Below are 15,564 nucleotides of genomic sequence, written 5' to 3' on the forward strand. Positions count from 1 at the left end.
TCTCTGTTTCCTATACATGTCATACAACTCTCTTCTTCTTTATCAGAGTTGCAATATCCCTCGAGAACCAAGGTTCCTTATTCCTAATCACTTTGCCTTTAATCCTGACAGGAACATACAATCTCTGCACTCTCAAAATTTCTCCTTTGAAGGCTTCCCACTTACCGATCACATCCTTGCCAGAGAACAACCTGTCCCAGTCCACGCTTTTTAGATCCTTTCTCATTTCTTCAAATTTGGCCTTCTTCCAGTTTAGAACCTCAACCCTAGGACCAGATCTATCTTTATCCATAATCAAGTTGAAACTAATGGTGTTATGATTACTGGAACCAAAGTGCTCCCCTACACACACTTCCTTCACTTTCCTAACTAATTGTAGTTGTCTTTCCAGAAGATTGTGATTCGGTCTCAAGGGATATACAGAGAGCAGTTTCAATCTTAATACTTTTCTTTAACTTTACAAAGGTCTTTGACTCCATCAATAGAAAAAGACTCTGAAGCATCTTTCTCAAATTGGACTACCCACAGAAATTCACTTCTGTCTGCTTTATGATGGCATATGAGTCCTGATCGAAATGAAAAGATGCTTTACAGTACTAGTCAAATGCAAACTGTTATCAAAGCTGCATGATTGTCCCAGCACTTTTATCGTCTTTGTCACCAAAATTGTTGCACCTTTCTTTTACTAAGCTTCTGAGTGGAACAGAATTAAACTGTGGGACAAATGGGAAATTATTTAACTTAGTCACCTCTACACCAGAAACAAACTACTTCATCTTTAGTTACCAAGCAATTGTAAGATCAGCAACAGAAATTGAGAGGGTGAGCTCCAAGTCATTTTTGGAGAAAGTCATACAGCATGGAACCAGGTGATTCGACCCACTATGTTTACACAGACCAATGAACACCCACATTAATCCCAACTTTCAGCACTTGGCCTGTAGCTTTCTATAACTGGGTGTTTTAAGTGCTTTTCTCAAAGGGTTTTGGCCCGAAACATCAACTGCACTCTTTTCCAGAGATGCTGCCTGGCCTGCTGAGCTCCTCCAGCAATTTGTGTATGTTGCTTAAGTGCTTTCCTCGACACTTCTTCAATGCTTTCAGTATCTCTGCTACCAGGTGCTAACCACTTTCTGGGTGAAAAGTACCCCTTCAGATCCCCACTAAATCTCTTGCCCCTTAAATTAATGTCCTCTAGTTTGTGTAGATTTTTGTAATGGTCTACTCATTCAAATCATATCTGCAAAACTGAAGTCACCTGTCAATTACACTGCCCTTCAGAATAAAGGCCCATGGCCGGACTCATCACCCCCCATATGTATAAAGTCACCTCTCAATTACACTGCCCTTCATAATAAAGGCCCATGGCCGGACTCATCACCCCCCATATGTATAAAGTCACCTCTCAATTACACTGCCCTTCATAATAAAGGCCCATGGCCGGACTCATCACCCCCCATATGTATAAAGTCACCTCTCAATTACACTGCCCTTAATAATAAAGGCCCATGGCCGGACTCATCACCCCCCCATATGTATAAAGTTACCTCTCAATTACACTGCCCTTCATAATAAAGGCCCATGGCTGGACTCATCACCCCCCCATATGTATAAAGTCACCTCTCAATTACACTGCCCTTAATAATAAAGGCCCATGGCTGGACTCATCACCCCCCATATGTATAAAGTCACCTCTCAATTACACTGCCCTTCATAATAAAGGCTCATGGCTGGACTCATCACCCCCCATATGTATAAAGTCACCTCTCAATTACACTGCCCTTCATAATAAAGGCCCATGGCTGGACTCATCACCCATATGTATAAAGTCACCTCTCAATTACACTGCCCTTCATAATAAAGGCCCATGGCCAGACTCATCACCCCCCATATGTATAAAGTCACCTCTCAATTACACTGCCCTTCATAATAAAGGCTCATGGCCGGACTCATCACCCCCCATATGTATAAAGTCACCTCTCAATTTTAACATCCTCTTCAATACGCCTGTTGAGTGATTTTTTGGGGATAGTACATGTAATAAATAGCTTAACTGACTTCAGCCACTAGCCTTCAGATTTGAATACGGATTGTGGATTAAATCTAAAGTGCAGCTCTGAACACTGGGTTCTAATTACTGTGAACCAGGTTAATTGGAAGAACAGACTATGCTAATTTAAATTTGGTACTTGTATGTATTTAGGTGTCTGTAATATAGGTGCAGACAGGGAGGTGTGATGGTGGGTTTGAAATGGTAACATGTAGTTCAAAGGAAGCATTGTAAATATGGAATTGTCCTTTGACCTTAGCCTGAATTTACCTTTGATCTTTAGCATGTAATGTTGGGCCAGGCAATCTTTTGCTCCAAAAGGACCTCCCTCCCTTTTCCTCTGCTCCATCTCTCATAACTCCAAAGGTTGTCAGTTTATTTGTGATACTTTGTCGAATAAAGAGTCTGCTTCATACCTACCAGAGCTTCTCTCTGGTGACTTTGTTCACGCAACAACAGTGCCAGCACAACTTAAAGCCCTCTAAGGCCATATTCAAAGATTAAGACTTTGAATCCAATATGTAGCTCATGATTTACTTGACAGCAGTGAACCCTGCCCTCCTGTACATTTATGCAGGGACCTCAAGCTTCTAAAGATATACCACCTGTGCTATCTCTGCAAAATCCTCCAAATCCACTGAAAGGACAAATGACCAATGGTTCCAAGCCACATCCCTAACACTGAAGATCTATTATAACCAGTTGAATCCAATTAGCACTCCACGTCTTCCCAGATCCAGCGGCCAACACTCTGTTCCAAGCTCCTTCATGGCAAAGGTTACCAGGTTGACTTCAGAAATTAAACATACAAAATAAACCCTTCTGCCCACAATGTTGTACTGACTTATAGGAAGCCTATTCCACAATCAATCTAACCCTTCTCTCCTACACACCCCAGAACCCTCCATTGTTTTATTACGCAAGTATTTTTTTATTATTGTTATTTAATTATTAGTCAATGATCTCAAAGCCTCCTTGGGGGGGAAAAAACGTGTAACATTCGCACGGACAGATCGGAATCCTCTAACTCTTGACAACCCAAAATGAGAAGAGCTTTGGGGTGGCATTGAGAAACCCCCAAAAAAACCAGCAATTATGAGCGCACACCTCTCCCCACTGACCTAGTGTCTTTCACTAGCACCATCAGCCAACTCAGAATTAAGTAATATTCGGTTGGGAGGGACCATTAAGAAACAGCAACCGGTTCTGCAGTTTAATTCGATAACCTTCCGAACCGAAGTGTGTTCTGGGGGTAAATCTCCAACGCGCTTCCGTCTTGGTGGTCATGTGATTATGTTCAAGATGGCGTTGCCCAGGGAGCGGTGGTCGCTGTGGCTGTCGACTGCCTTCCTGTGTCCTTATTTGTTAAATGTTCTTTCTGTTGATGTCGAAAAATGCGAGGAACTGCGACTTGGGCAATATCCTTTATATTATCGTCATTTTTTGTTTTGGGTAAATTGTTTGTCGGGATAAGCAGGTTCGGTGGTTTTGTTAGAAGTCACAAGTAGGAACAAGTTGTATATTCTTTCCATGATCAGGTTCTGTTCTCGGCTGATTCTGCTTAAGGAGCCGGAGTGACGCTAATGAATAAGATTTTCTTATAAAATATGGCACTTAGAAGGCGTTTCTTTTCCGTGATCTGCTAGTAAACTGGTCGCACTAAAAACTAATATATAAACGAGAGGAACTAAAAGATTCCGAATGCTTCATCTCCATTGTACGATAATAGTGTGTGTATGTATAATAAATACATTGACGCGGTGCATAACTTTTATACCGAGCTTTAATGCTTTCCCTTATTAACGACAGCCAGTAAGGTTAAGGCGACCGTAATTTTAACATACCAATTTTGCTTATTGCAATATGTGTTGTACCGAAATTTACTAGTACACCAAGATCGGTAGTAAATTGAGGGATTTTTTTTGGGTATGGAAGTGTGTAGGTTTCTTCTGAGCATAATACAAATTAAATTAACATATAAATATGTAATTGTAAACAATACTATTAAATCGGACCCAGCTGGTGGCGTAGTGGCGTCATTGCCAGACTTCAGAACGAAAGGTCTCAAGTTCGAATCCAGACGACTCCCCTGCATCCGTGCTGCATTACAAGCTAATGATCTCTTGGAAACTCACCCGGCAGAAGGCAATGGTAAACCACTGCTGTAACTTGCCTCTTATGCGGTTCCCCACTACATCAGAGAGGAGTGGAGGGAAATCTTCCGCTGACCAGAGAAATTCCGGATGAGACGTACCTTTCCTTTACTATTAAATCATTTGAAAATATTTTAAACAATGGCTTTGTTATAATAGTGAGCAATTTGAAATATTAATGATTAAAACATGATATATAATCATGTATGTTTGTACAGAATTTGTAAAAACAAGAAAGTTCCTTAACTATTGCTATAGATATATCTGTGATGCTCCCAAGATAAGTGATATAACACAAGAGGCAGAAAACTGCACAAATAATACTGCCTTTGGTACGTGTCTTTTTAAAATTAATTATAATAGGACAATTCAAATTAAAAGGACATCTTATAGCAATTTTTCTAAGATGCCAACATTGCTTTCCTTGAATAGGGATTAGTCTGATTAAGGATGGTTAGTATAGCTTTGTGAGGGGCAGGTCATGCCTCATTAACTGGATTGAATTCATTGAGGATATGACAAAGCAAATTGATGTAGAGCAAGAGATGTGTAAAAGGGTTTTAGAAATGAGTTTGACAGGTTCCTCTTGGTAGATTTATTCAGCAAAGCCTGGAGGCATGGGATCTGAGGAAACTTGGCTGCATGGATTGGGAATTAGTTTGCCCACAGAAAGCAGAGGATGAGTAGTAGATAGAGCATTTTCTCTCTGGAAGCCCCAGTGGTATTCCAGAGATCCCCTGCTCTTTGTGATTTTTATAAATGACTTGGATGAAGAAATAGAAGAGTGGTTCAGTAAATTTGCAGATAACACGAATGTTGGTGGAGTTGTGGATAGTGCAGAAGGTTGTAATAGGTTACCACAGGACATTGGTAGGATGCACAGCTGGGCTGAGAAGTGGCAGATGGAGTTCAATCCAGTAAAGTGTGAAGTGATACATTGGAAGATTGATCTTGAAGACAAAGTAGATTAGATTGTGAGGACATTCAGTCCTCGCTTATTGTCATTTAGAAATGCATTAAGAAATGATACAATGTTCCTCTAGAGTGATATCACAAATAAAAACAGGACAAACCAAAGACTAACACTGACAAGACCACATAATTATAACACATAGTTACAGCAGTGCAGAACAATACCATAATTTGATAAAGAGCAGACCATGGGCATGGTAAAACAAAGTCTCAAAGTTCCGATCGACTCCCGATAGCAGGCGGCAAAAGGGAGAAACTCTCCCTTCCATACACCTCCAGGCGCCGACAACTGCCGATGCATTGGAAGCACCCGACCACAGCCGACCCTGAGTCCACCCAAAAACGTCGAGCCTCCGACCAGCCCCTCCAATACAGCCTCCCGAGCGCTTCGACCTCATCCCGGCCGCCGAGCAACAAGCAAAGCTGAGGACTCAGGGCCTTCTCCGGAGATTCTGGATCACACTGTAGCAGTGGCAGTGAAAAAGGCATTTCAGAAATTTCTCCAGATGTTCCTCCATGCTCTCACGTCTGTCTTCATCAAATCAGGATTGTGCACGGCACCCTACTTGACAGATTACAGCTATCATTCACCGGAGTGGCCGCTGCGCACTGTGTCACACCGCCATCTTCTCCAATACAGAGTTAATGGCAGGATTCTCAACAGTGTTGAGGAACAGGGATTTTGGTGTCCACATCCATAGATACCTCAAAGTTGCTGTGAAAGTTGATAGGGTGGTTAAGAAGATGTATAGTATGTGGCCTTCCTTAGTTGAAGGATTGATTTCAATAGCCATGAAGTAATGTTGCGGTCTTATAAAACTGCGGTTGTACCATACCTCAGTCAACAGGCCTGAGTTGTAACATAAAAGACAGACAAGATCAAAAAGGGTGAATGCAGAACTGAAGGTGTTGTATTTGAATGCATGCAGTATATGGAACTTGCAGCACAGTTGCAGATTACCGTGTATGATGTTGTAGGCATTACAGAATCATGACTATAAGATTATAGCTGAGAGCTTAATGTGCAAGGATGCACATTTTATTGAAAGGACAGGCAGGAAGGCAGAAGGGGCAGTGCTGCTCTATTGATAAAAGATCATTAGAAAGAGATGACATAGGGTCAGAAGGTGTTAAATCATATGGATAGAGCTAAGGAACTGCAAGGGTAAAAAGACCCTGATGGAAGTCGTACACAGACCCCAAAAGATAGTCAAGATGTAGCCTACAAATTACAACGGGAGATAGAAAATGCATGCTAAAGAGGAATGTTATAATAGTCACGGGGGACTTCAATATGCAGGGAGATTGGAAAATCAGGTTGGTGCTGGATTCCAGGGTGGAGAATTTCTAGAGTGCATGTGAGATGGCTATTTAGAGCAGTTCGTGGTTGAGCCCTTTAGAGAATCAACTGTTCTGGGTTGAGTTTTGTGCAGTGACCCAGAATTGATTAGAAGCTGAAAGGTCAAAAGGTCCTGAGGGGCAAGTGACCACATTACAGTGAAATAAAGGGAATTACAGAGGCATGAGAGAGGAGCTGGCCAGAATTGATGGAAAAGAACACTGGCAGGGATGTTGGCAGAGCAGCAATGGCTGGAATTTCTGGAAGCAATTCAGAAGGCACAGGATCTATATATCCCAAAGAGGAAGAAGTATTCAAAAGGAAAGATAACGCAACCGTAGCTAACAAGGGAAGACAGAGCCAATATAAAAGCCAAAGAGAGAGTATATAATAGAGCAAAAGTTAATGGTAAGGTAGAGGATTGGGAAGCTATTAAAAGCTAACAGAAGGCAACTAAAAGTTAGTAAGAAGGTAAAGATGGAATACAAAAGTAAGCTGGCCATTAATATTAAAGAGGATACCAAAAGTTTCTTCAAATACAGAAAGTGTAAAAGAGAGGCGAGACTAGTTATCGGATCGTTGGTAACTTCTGCTGGAAAGGTAGTAATGGAGGACATAAAAATGGTGGACAAAGTGAATAAGTATTTTGCCTCAGTCTTCTCAGTGGAAGACACTTGCAGTATGGTGGAAGTTCCAGGTGTAGAGGGCATGAAGAGAGTGAAGTTACTGTAACTAGAGAGAAAGTTCTTGGGCAACTGAAAGGTCTGAAGATAGATAAATTACCTGGACCAGATTCTGTACACCCCAGGATTCTTAAAGAGGTGTTGAAGAGATCGTGGAGGCATTCGTAATGATCTTTCAATAATCACAAGATTCTGGGATGGTTCCCGAAGACTGGAAAATTGCTAATGTCATTCCACTCTTCAAGAAGGGAGGGAGCAGAAGAAAGGAAACTATAGACCAGTTAGTCTGACCTCAGTGGTTGGGAAAATGTTGAAGTCGATTATTAAGGAAGGATGAGGTCTCAGGGTACTTGGAGGCACATGATTAAATAGGTTGTAGTCAGCATGCTTTCCTCAAGGGAAAATCTTGCCTGACAATCTGATGGAATTCTTTGAAGAAATAACAAGCAGGATAAACAAAGGAGAATTGGTTGATGTTGTGTACTTTGATTTTCAGAAGGTCTTTGAAAAGGTGCCACACATGAGGCTGCTTAATAAGCTGCAAGCCCATGGTAATACAGGAAAGATTCTAGCATCGATAAAGCAGTGGCTGACTGGCAGGAGGCAAAGAGTAGGAATAAAGGGAGCCTTTTCTGGCTGGTTGCTGGTGACTAGTGATGTTCCACAGGGGTCTGTGTTGGGACTGATTATTTTTACATTATACTGTATGTCAGTGATTTGGATGGTGGAATTGATGGCTTTGTTGTAAAGTTTGCGGACAATATGAAGATAGGTGGAGGGGCAGTTAGTTTTGAGGAAATAGAGAGGTTACAAAAGAACTTAGACTGATTAGGAGAATGGGCAAAGAAGTGGCAGATTGAATACAGTGTAGCGAGTACATGCTCATTTTCTTTAGTAGAGGAAATGAAAGCTGCCTATTTCTAAATGGAGAGAAAATACAAAAACTGAGGCACAAAGGGACTTGGGAGTCATTGTGCAGGCTTACCAAAAGGTTAGTTTTGCAGGTTGAGTCTGTGGTAATGAAGGCAAATGCAATGTTAGCATTCATTTCAAGAGGACTCAATACAAAAGCAAGGATGTAATGTTGAGATTTAATAAAGCATTGGTGAGGCCTTGGACACTGAGCGTTTTGAGCCTCTTAGAAAGGTTGTACTGAAACTGGAGAGGGTTCAAAGGAGATTCATGAAAATGATTCCAGGATTGAATGGCTTAAAGGAAAAGTGTTTGATGGCTCTGGGCCTGTATTCACTGGAATTTCAGAAGAATGAGTGTTGACTACATTAAAACCTATCAAATGGTGAAAAGCCTTGATGGAGCAGATGTGGAGTGGGCATGCTTAAGACCAGAGGACACAGCCTCAGAATAGAGGGGCATCCTTTTAGAATGGAGATGAGGAGTTATATCCTTATCCAGAGAGGGTGAATCTGTGGAATTTGTTGTCGCAAGCAGAGGTTGGTTGATAGATTCTTAATTTGTCAAGGCATGAAGGGTTACGGGGTGAAGTCATGAGATTGGGGCTGGCAGGAAAAATGGATCAGCCATGATGAAATGGCAGAGCAGACTCAATGGACTAAATAGCCTAATTCTTATGGTCTTGTGGACTTGATATGAGTCTTGTCTTACTAACTTGAATGAGTTTTTTCGAGGAGGTGATGAAAGCATTTGATGAAGGAACAGCTGTAGATATTGTCTCCATGGATTTTACTAAGGCATTTGGCAAGTGACAGTGTATGTCGTGGAGGTTCATCCAGAAGTTTAAGGTGCAGAGGATCAATGTGACATTAGTGCTTGGTTGAGCATCAAGCTAACAACTGACCTCATTTATTTTAAAAAAAAAGGAGACAAAAATGCTAAAGAAACGACAACGTTGCCATCCGATGTGCTACAAGGCGGGGGAGTAAACAGCGGTGAATTGGCCATTTGGATTCAAGATTGGTTGCATATCAGACATTCGGTAATGTCTGGCTGGAGGTCTGTGATTAGTGGTGTTCTGTAGAGATCTGGACTGGATCCTGTTTGTAATATACAGACATAAAAATGACTTGATGAAACAGAAGGTTGGATTAGTAAGTTTGTAGACAATACAAAAATTGGTGGCTTTGTGGATCATGTACAAGACTCAAAGGACACAGCAGGATATAGTTCAGTTGCAGATATGGACAGAAAAATTGCAGAGGGAGTCTAACCCAGCCAAATATGAAGTGCTGCACTTTGGGAGATCAAATGTACGAAGACAGTCCACTGTTAGTGACAAGGCTGTCAGCAGTATCGATGTGCAGAGAGATCTTAGGGTCTAAGTCCGCAACTGATAGTGGTGATATAGGGTGATAGGGTGGTAAAGATGACAAAGCATATGGTCTTCAACCGTATGGCATGCTTGCCTTTAGTAGAGAAACTGAGTTCAAGAGTCGGAAAGTAATATTGCTTAAATTATAAAGCTCTAGTTAGGCTGCATCTGCAGTATTGCTTTAGCTTTTGGTTGCCCCAATTCCAAAAGGATGTCGTGGCTTTGGAGAGAGTGCAGAAGAGCTTTACCAGGTTGCTGCCTGGATGACAGGGTATGTGCTATGAAGAAAGGTTGGGCAAACTTGAATTGTTTCTCTGGAGCAGCAGAGGATGATAAAAGAGAAATGGATAGAGTAGTCAGCGGATATTCATTCCCCAGCTTCTAAATGTCTAATACCAGAGGGTATGCGTTTAAGGTGAGGAAGGTTAAGTTCAAAAAAAGATGTTTGGGGCAAGTATTTTTACACAGTGGTAGGTGCCTAGAATTTCTTGCCAGTGGTGGTGATGGAGGCAAATATGATGTAGGTGTTTGAGGAGCTCATAGATATGCACATGAATGTCATCGAATGGAAGGAACTCTGACTCCTCATCTTTTTTCTTCAGTCCTTATGAAGGGTCTTGGCCAGAAATGTCGACTATACTTTTTTCCATTGATGTTGCCTGGCCTGCTGAGTTCCTCCAGCATTTTGTGTGTGTGTGTTGTTTGGGTTTCCTGCATCTGCCAATTTTCTCTTGTTTCTATAGCAATCACCCCTTCGTTCTCCAGCACTCCTCTTTTTGGACACTCTGCTCTGGTCTTCTGTCTGCTCTGGATCTTTCCAACAAGCACAGGCACTCCTTTTTTCCTCTTTGAATCGTACTCCCTGAACACACTGCCCTCCACTTTCCCTGTACCAATCTCAACCTCACTATTCAACCCTCAAACAAAAAGCGTGCTGTTGCAGTGTAGCAGAATGACCTCCACCTTGCTGAGACCATTTGGCAACTCAGACACCTGTTATTTCCCCCTTGAAAAGGACGCCACTGAGGACCATCAGGCCATTGACCCCTGCACTATCACTGACTTTATCAACTCTGAAAGCCTCCCATCCACTGCCACAAACTTCATATTCCCTTACCCTACTTTTGTTTCTACCTCCTACGCAAGATCTACAAACCTGACTGTCTGGGTAGGCCCATTGTTTCTGCCTGCTTCTGTCCCACTGAATTTGTGTCCACATACCTCAACTTTATTTTATCCTCTTAGTTCAGTCTCTTCCCATCTGCGTCCATGTTCACATGCTCTTGATCTCCTAAATAACTTTCAATTCCCTGGCCCATGAATGTCCAGACCCTAGGCACTTCTGTTCCCCATCAAGAAGGCCTTGAAGCTCTCCACCTCTTTCTCAACAACAGACCCAGCCAGTGTCCTTCCATCATCATCATCCTCCCTCTGGTTGAACTGGTCCTCGCACTCAACAATTTCTCTGTTAGCTCCTCCCAATTTCTCTAAACTTAAGGTGTAGCTATGCCTGTCTTTTCTTTGGCTACATGGGACAATCCACACTCCAAACCTTTCCTGATGATGCTGCCCAACTCTTTCTGCACTACATTGATGATCAGCCCATCTACTCCCACGATTATCCTGACTATTCCCACACTGTGTCCTGTAAAAATACATTTCCCCTTTCTCAATTCCTTCCTCTATGCTACATCTGTACTCAAGATGTTGCTCTTACTGACATCTCCTCCATTCCACGGACATCCATCCTCACCCATCTTCCTTAATAGGGATAGAGATCCTGTTGTCCTCACCTTTCCCACTATAGCTTCCACATCCAGCACATGATTCCCTGCAACTTCTATCACCTTCAACAGGATCCTACCACAAAGCACATTTTACCTTCCTCCCTCCCCCCACCCCAATCGCTGCTTTCGGTAGGGATCCCTCTTGGCACTTATCCCTGCAGGTTGAAGAGGTGCTATACCTGCACATTCACCTCCTCTCTCACCTCCATTCGGGGTTCCAAATCTGTTGTAGTTATCTATTGTATCCAGTGCTCCCAATGCAGCCGCCTCTACAATTGTGTGACCCGATATACTGTAGACCTGACTTTTATTCCATCTAGAAAAAAGCAGAATTTCCCATTGCAAATCATTTCAGTTCCTATCTTCATTCCTACTCTGACATGTTGGTTCATGGCTACCTCTACTGCCATGTTGCTGCTGCACAGGTTGGAGAAACAACACTTCATATTCCGTCTGGGTAGCCTCCAACATGATGACATGATCATCGATTTCTCCAACTTCGTCATTTTTCTGCCCCCTCCTCCTTCCCTTCCCTTCAGTTCCACACTGTGGCTCCCCCTATTACCTCTGCTCTTGTCCTCACCTCCTCCTTTCCTTTCTCCCATGGTCAGTGCCGAAATCAAGAGAGCAAGAAGAAATGCGGTAGTTATAGGGGATTCCATCGTAAGGGGGACGGACAAGAGATTCTGCGAGCCGAACAAGGATACCCGGATGGTGTGTTGCCTCCCTGGTGCCCAGGTACGGGATGTCTCAGATCGAGTCCAGAGTATTCTGAGGAGAGAGGGCGAGCAGCTGGAAGTCTTGGTACATGTTGGTACCAATGACATAGACAGAAAAAGAGAGGAGGTCCTGAAGGAAGATAACTGGGAGCTAGGAAGAAAATTGAAAAGCCGGACTTCCAGAGTAATAATGTCAGGATTGCTGCCTGAGCTGCGTGCTAATGATGTTAAGAATAGCAGAATTAAGCAGATGAATGTGTGGCTAAGTAATTGGTGCAGGGGGCAGGGCTTCAAATTCTTGAATCATTGGGTTCTATTTTGGGGAAGGTATGACTTATACAAAAAAAATGGATTACACCTGAACCCAAAAGGTACTAATATCCTGGCGGGATTGTTTAATATAGCTGTTAGGGAGGATTTAAACTAAGTTGGCAAGGGGGAGGAAACCAAGGTGTTAGGGTCGAGGAAGAGGAAAATAGAAGTAAGTCAAAAATACTGTGCAGCAAAGATCGCAGAAGGACAGGCCGGTGAATATACAGGATAATTTGCTGCAAAATAGAAATATAGCAAAATCGACAACAGATACTGATCTAAATGTACTGTACTTAAATGCACGCAGCATTAGAAATAAAGTGGATGACCTTGCTGCACAGCTGCAGGTTAAAAGCTATGACATTGTGGCCATCACCGAGTCATGGCTAAACGATGGATGTGATTAGGAGCTGAATATCCAAGGATACACAGTGTATAGGAAAGATAGGAAGGTAGGTAAAGGGGGTGGCGTGGCCCTGATGGTAAGTAACGATATCAAATCAATAGAAAGAAGGGACAAAGGATCAGAAGAGGTAGAATCCTTATGGGAAGAATTAAGTAATGGCAAGGGTAAAAAGACACTAATAGCAGTTATATACAGGCCTCCAAACAGCAGCCGGGATGTGGACTACAAGTTGCAGCTGGAAATAGAAAAAGCGTGTCAGAAGGAAAATGTCAAGATAATTATGGGGGATTTTAATATGAAAGTGGATTGGGAAAGTCAGGAAGGTAATGGATCTTAGGAGAGGGAGCCTGTAGAATGCCTACAGGATGGCTTTTTGGAGCAACTTGTCCAGAAGCCCACCAGGGGACTGGCTGTTTTGGATTGGGTGCTGTGTAACGAACCTGAGGCGATTAGGGAGCTGGAGGTAAAGGAACCCCTTGGAAGTAGTGATCATAATATGATTGAGTTCAGTTTCAAATTTGAAAAGGAGAAGCTGGTATTAGGTGTATTGATATTTCAGTGGAACAGGGGAAATTACAGTGGTATGAGAAAGGAACTGGCCCAAGTCTATTGGAAAAGTAAGCTAAATGGAGGGACGGCAGAGCAAAATTGGATGAAATTCCTACAAGAAATAAGGAAAATGCAGGAAAAATATATTCCAAGAAAAAAAGAAAATCATGGATGGAAAAATGGCACGAATGTGGCTAACGAGAGAGGTTAAGGCAAAAATAAAAGCAAAAGAAACGGCGTACAAGGAAGCAAAAATTGGTGGGAAAAATGAGGACTGAAAGACTTTTAAAAACTTACAGAAGGAAACTAAGAAAGTGATTAGGAAAGAAAAGATAAATTATGAAAGGAAGTTGGCGATTAACATAAAAAAGATACTAAGAGTTTTTTTTAACTATATGAAGAGTAAAAGAGTGACAAGGGTAGATACGGGACCGATTGAAAGTGATGCTGGAGAAATTATAAATGGATAACAAAGAGATGGCGGAGGAACTGAATGAGTATTTTGCATCAATCTTCACAGTGGAAGACATGAGCCATATACCTGATAGCCAGAGGTATCAGGGAATAGAATTAGGTACAGTCAAGATTACTAGAGAGAAAGTGCTTGGGAAGCTAAGTGGACTAAGAATAGATAAGTCTCCCGGTCCAGATGAGGTGCACCCAGGTTCTGAAGGAGGTGGCTTTGGAGATTGTGGAAGCATTGGAAATGATCTTCCAGGAATCAATAGACTCTGACATAGTTCTGGAGGACTGGAAGGTCACAAATGTAGTTCCATTATTTAAGACAGGAAGGAGGCAGCAAAAAGAAAATTACAGACCTATTAGTCTGACTTCAGTAGTTGGAAAGATATTGGAGTCAATCCTCAAGGACGAGATTATGAAATACCTCGAGGTGCATGACAAGATAGGCCGAAGCCAGCATGGTTTCATGAGGGGAAGATCCTGTCTCACCAACCTATTGGAAATTTTTTGAGGCAATCTCGAATAAGATTGACAAGGGAGAGGCTGTGAATGTTGTATATTTGGATTTTCAAAAGGCCTTCAATAAGGTGCCGCATATGAGGCTGCTTAATAAGATGAGAGCCTATGGAAGTATAGGAAAGATATTGAAATGGGTGGAGCATTGGCTGATAGGCAGAAAGCAAAGGGTGGGAATAAAGGGATCCTATTCTGATTGGTTGCCGGTTACTAGTGGTGTTCTGCAGGGGTTGGTGCTGGGGCCGCTTCTTTTTACAATGTATATCGATGATTTGGATTATGGATTAAATGGTTTTGTGGCTAAGTTTGCGGATGACACCAAGATAGGTGGAAGGGCAGGAGACGTTGAAGAAATGGAAATGTTGCAGAGAGACTTGGTCAGTTTAGGAGAGTGGGCAAAGAAATGGCAGATGTGATACAACGTTGACAAATGTACGGTTGTACATTTTGGAAGAAGAAATAATCGGGCAGATTATTATTTAGATGGGGAGAAAATTCAAAACTCGGAAGTGCAAAGGGACTTGGGGGTCCTCGTGCAGGATACCCTAAAGGTTAACCACCAAGTTGGATCGGCGGTAAGGAAAGCGAATGCTATGTTGGCATTCATTTCAAGCGGAATAGTGTATAAGAGTGAGGAGGTGTTGATGAGGCTCTATGGGGCATTAGTGAGACCTCATTTGGAATACTGTGTGCAGTTTTGGGCCCGCTATCTTAGAAAGGATGTACTGATGTTGGAGAGAGTTCAGAGAAGATTTACGAGGATGATTCCTGGAATGCAGGGGCTAACATATGAGGAGCGTTTGTCGGCTCTTGGATTGTATTCATTAGAGTATAGAAGAATGAGAGGGGATCTCATAGAAACATTTCGAATGTTGAAAGGGTTGGGCAGAGCAAATGTGGAAAGGTTGTTTCCCTTGGTGGGTGAGTCCAGGACAAGAGGCCATAGTCTTAGAATTAGAGGGTACCCAGTTAAAACAGAGATGAGGAGAAATTTTTTTAGCCAGAGGGTCGTGGATTTGTGGAATTCGTTGCCACATGTGGCTGTGGAAGCCCAATCATTGAGGGTGTTTAAGGAGGAGATTGACAGGTATCTAATTAGTCAGGATATCGAGGGATATGGGGGAAAAGCCAGAAATTGGAACTAGGTGCGTGAATAGCTTAGCTCATGGGGGAGCTGCGGAGGAGACTCGATGGGCCGAATGGCCCACTTCTGCTCCTTGTCTTGTGATCTTGTGATGGTCCACTCCTCTCCTATCAGATTCCTCCTTCTCCACCCCTTTACCTTTTTGACCTATCACCTTCCAGCTGCTTACTTCATCCCCACCCTCC

The 15,564-nt window shown here is 42.5% G+C and overlaps 1 protein-coding gene across 4 annotated transcripts in view; it reads left to right on the top strand.

Annotated features, from left to right (window-relative positions):
* Nucleotides 1–3,207: 3,207 nt before the first annotated feature.
* Nucleotides 3,208–15,564, top strand: part of tm2d1 (TM2 domain containing 1) — a 76,163-nt gene continuing 63,806 nt past the window's right edge. For 3 of the 4 annotated variants that reach the window (XM_072273786.1, XM_072273787.1, XM_072273785.1), the window contains exons 1-2: nt 3,294–3,468; nt 4,462–4,535. In XM_072273786.1, coding sequence (XP_072129887.1) covers nt 3,344–3,468; nt 4,462–4,535 — 199 coding nt within the window. In that variant the 5' untranslated portion in view covers nt 3,294–3,343. Of the gene's footprint in view, nt 3,469–4,461; nt 4,536–15,564 lie in introns of all 4 variants that reach the window. The other variant, XM_072273788.1, reaches the window with a different exon arrangement.

Source organism: Mobula birostris, chromosome 12 (genome assembly GCF_030028105.1).
Source record: "Mobula birostris isolate sMobBir1 chromosome 12, sMobBir1.hap1, whole genome shotgun sequence".
In the NCBI taxonomy this organism is placed as follows: Eukaryota; Metazoa; Chordata; class Chondrichthyes; order Myliobatiformes; family Myliobatidae; genus Mobula; species Mobula birostris.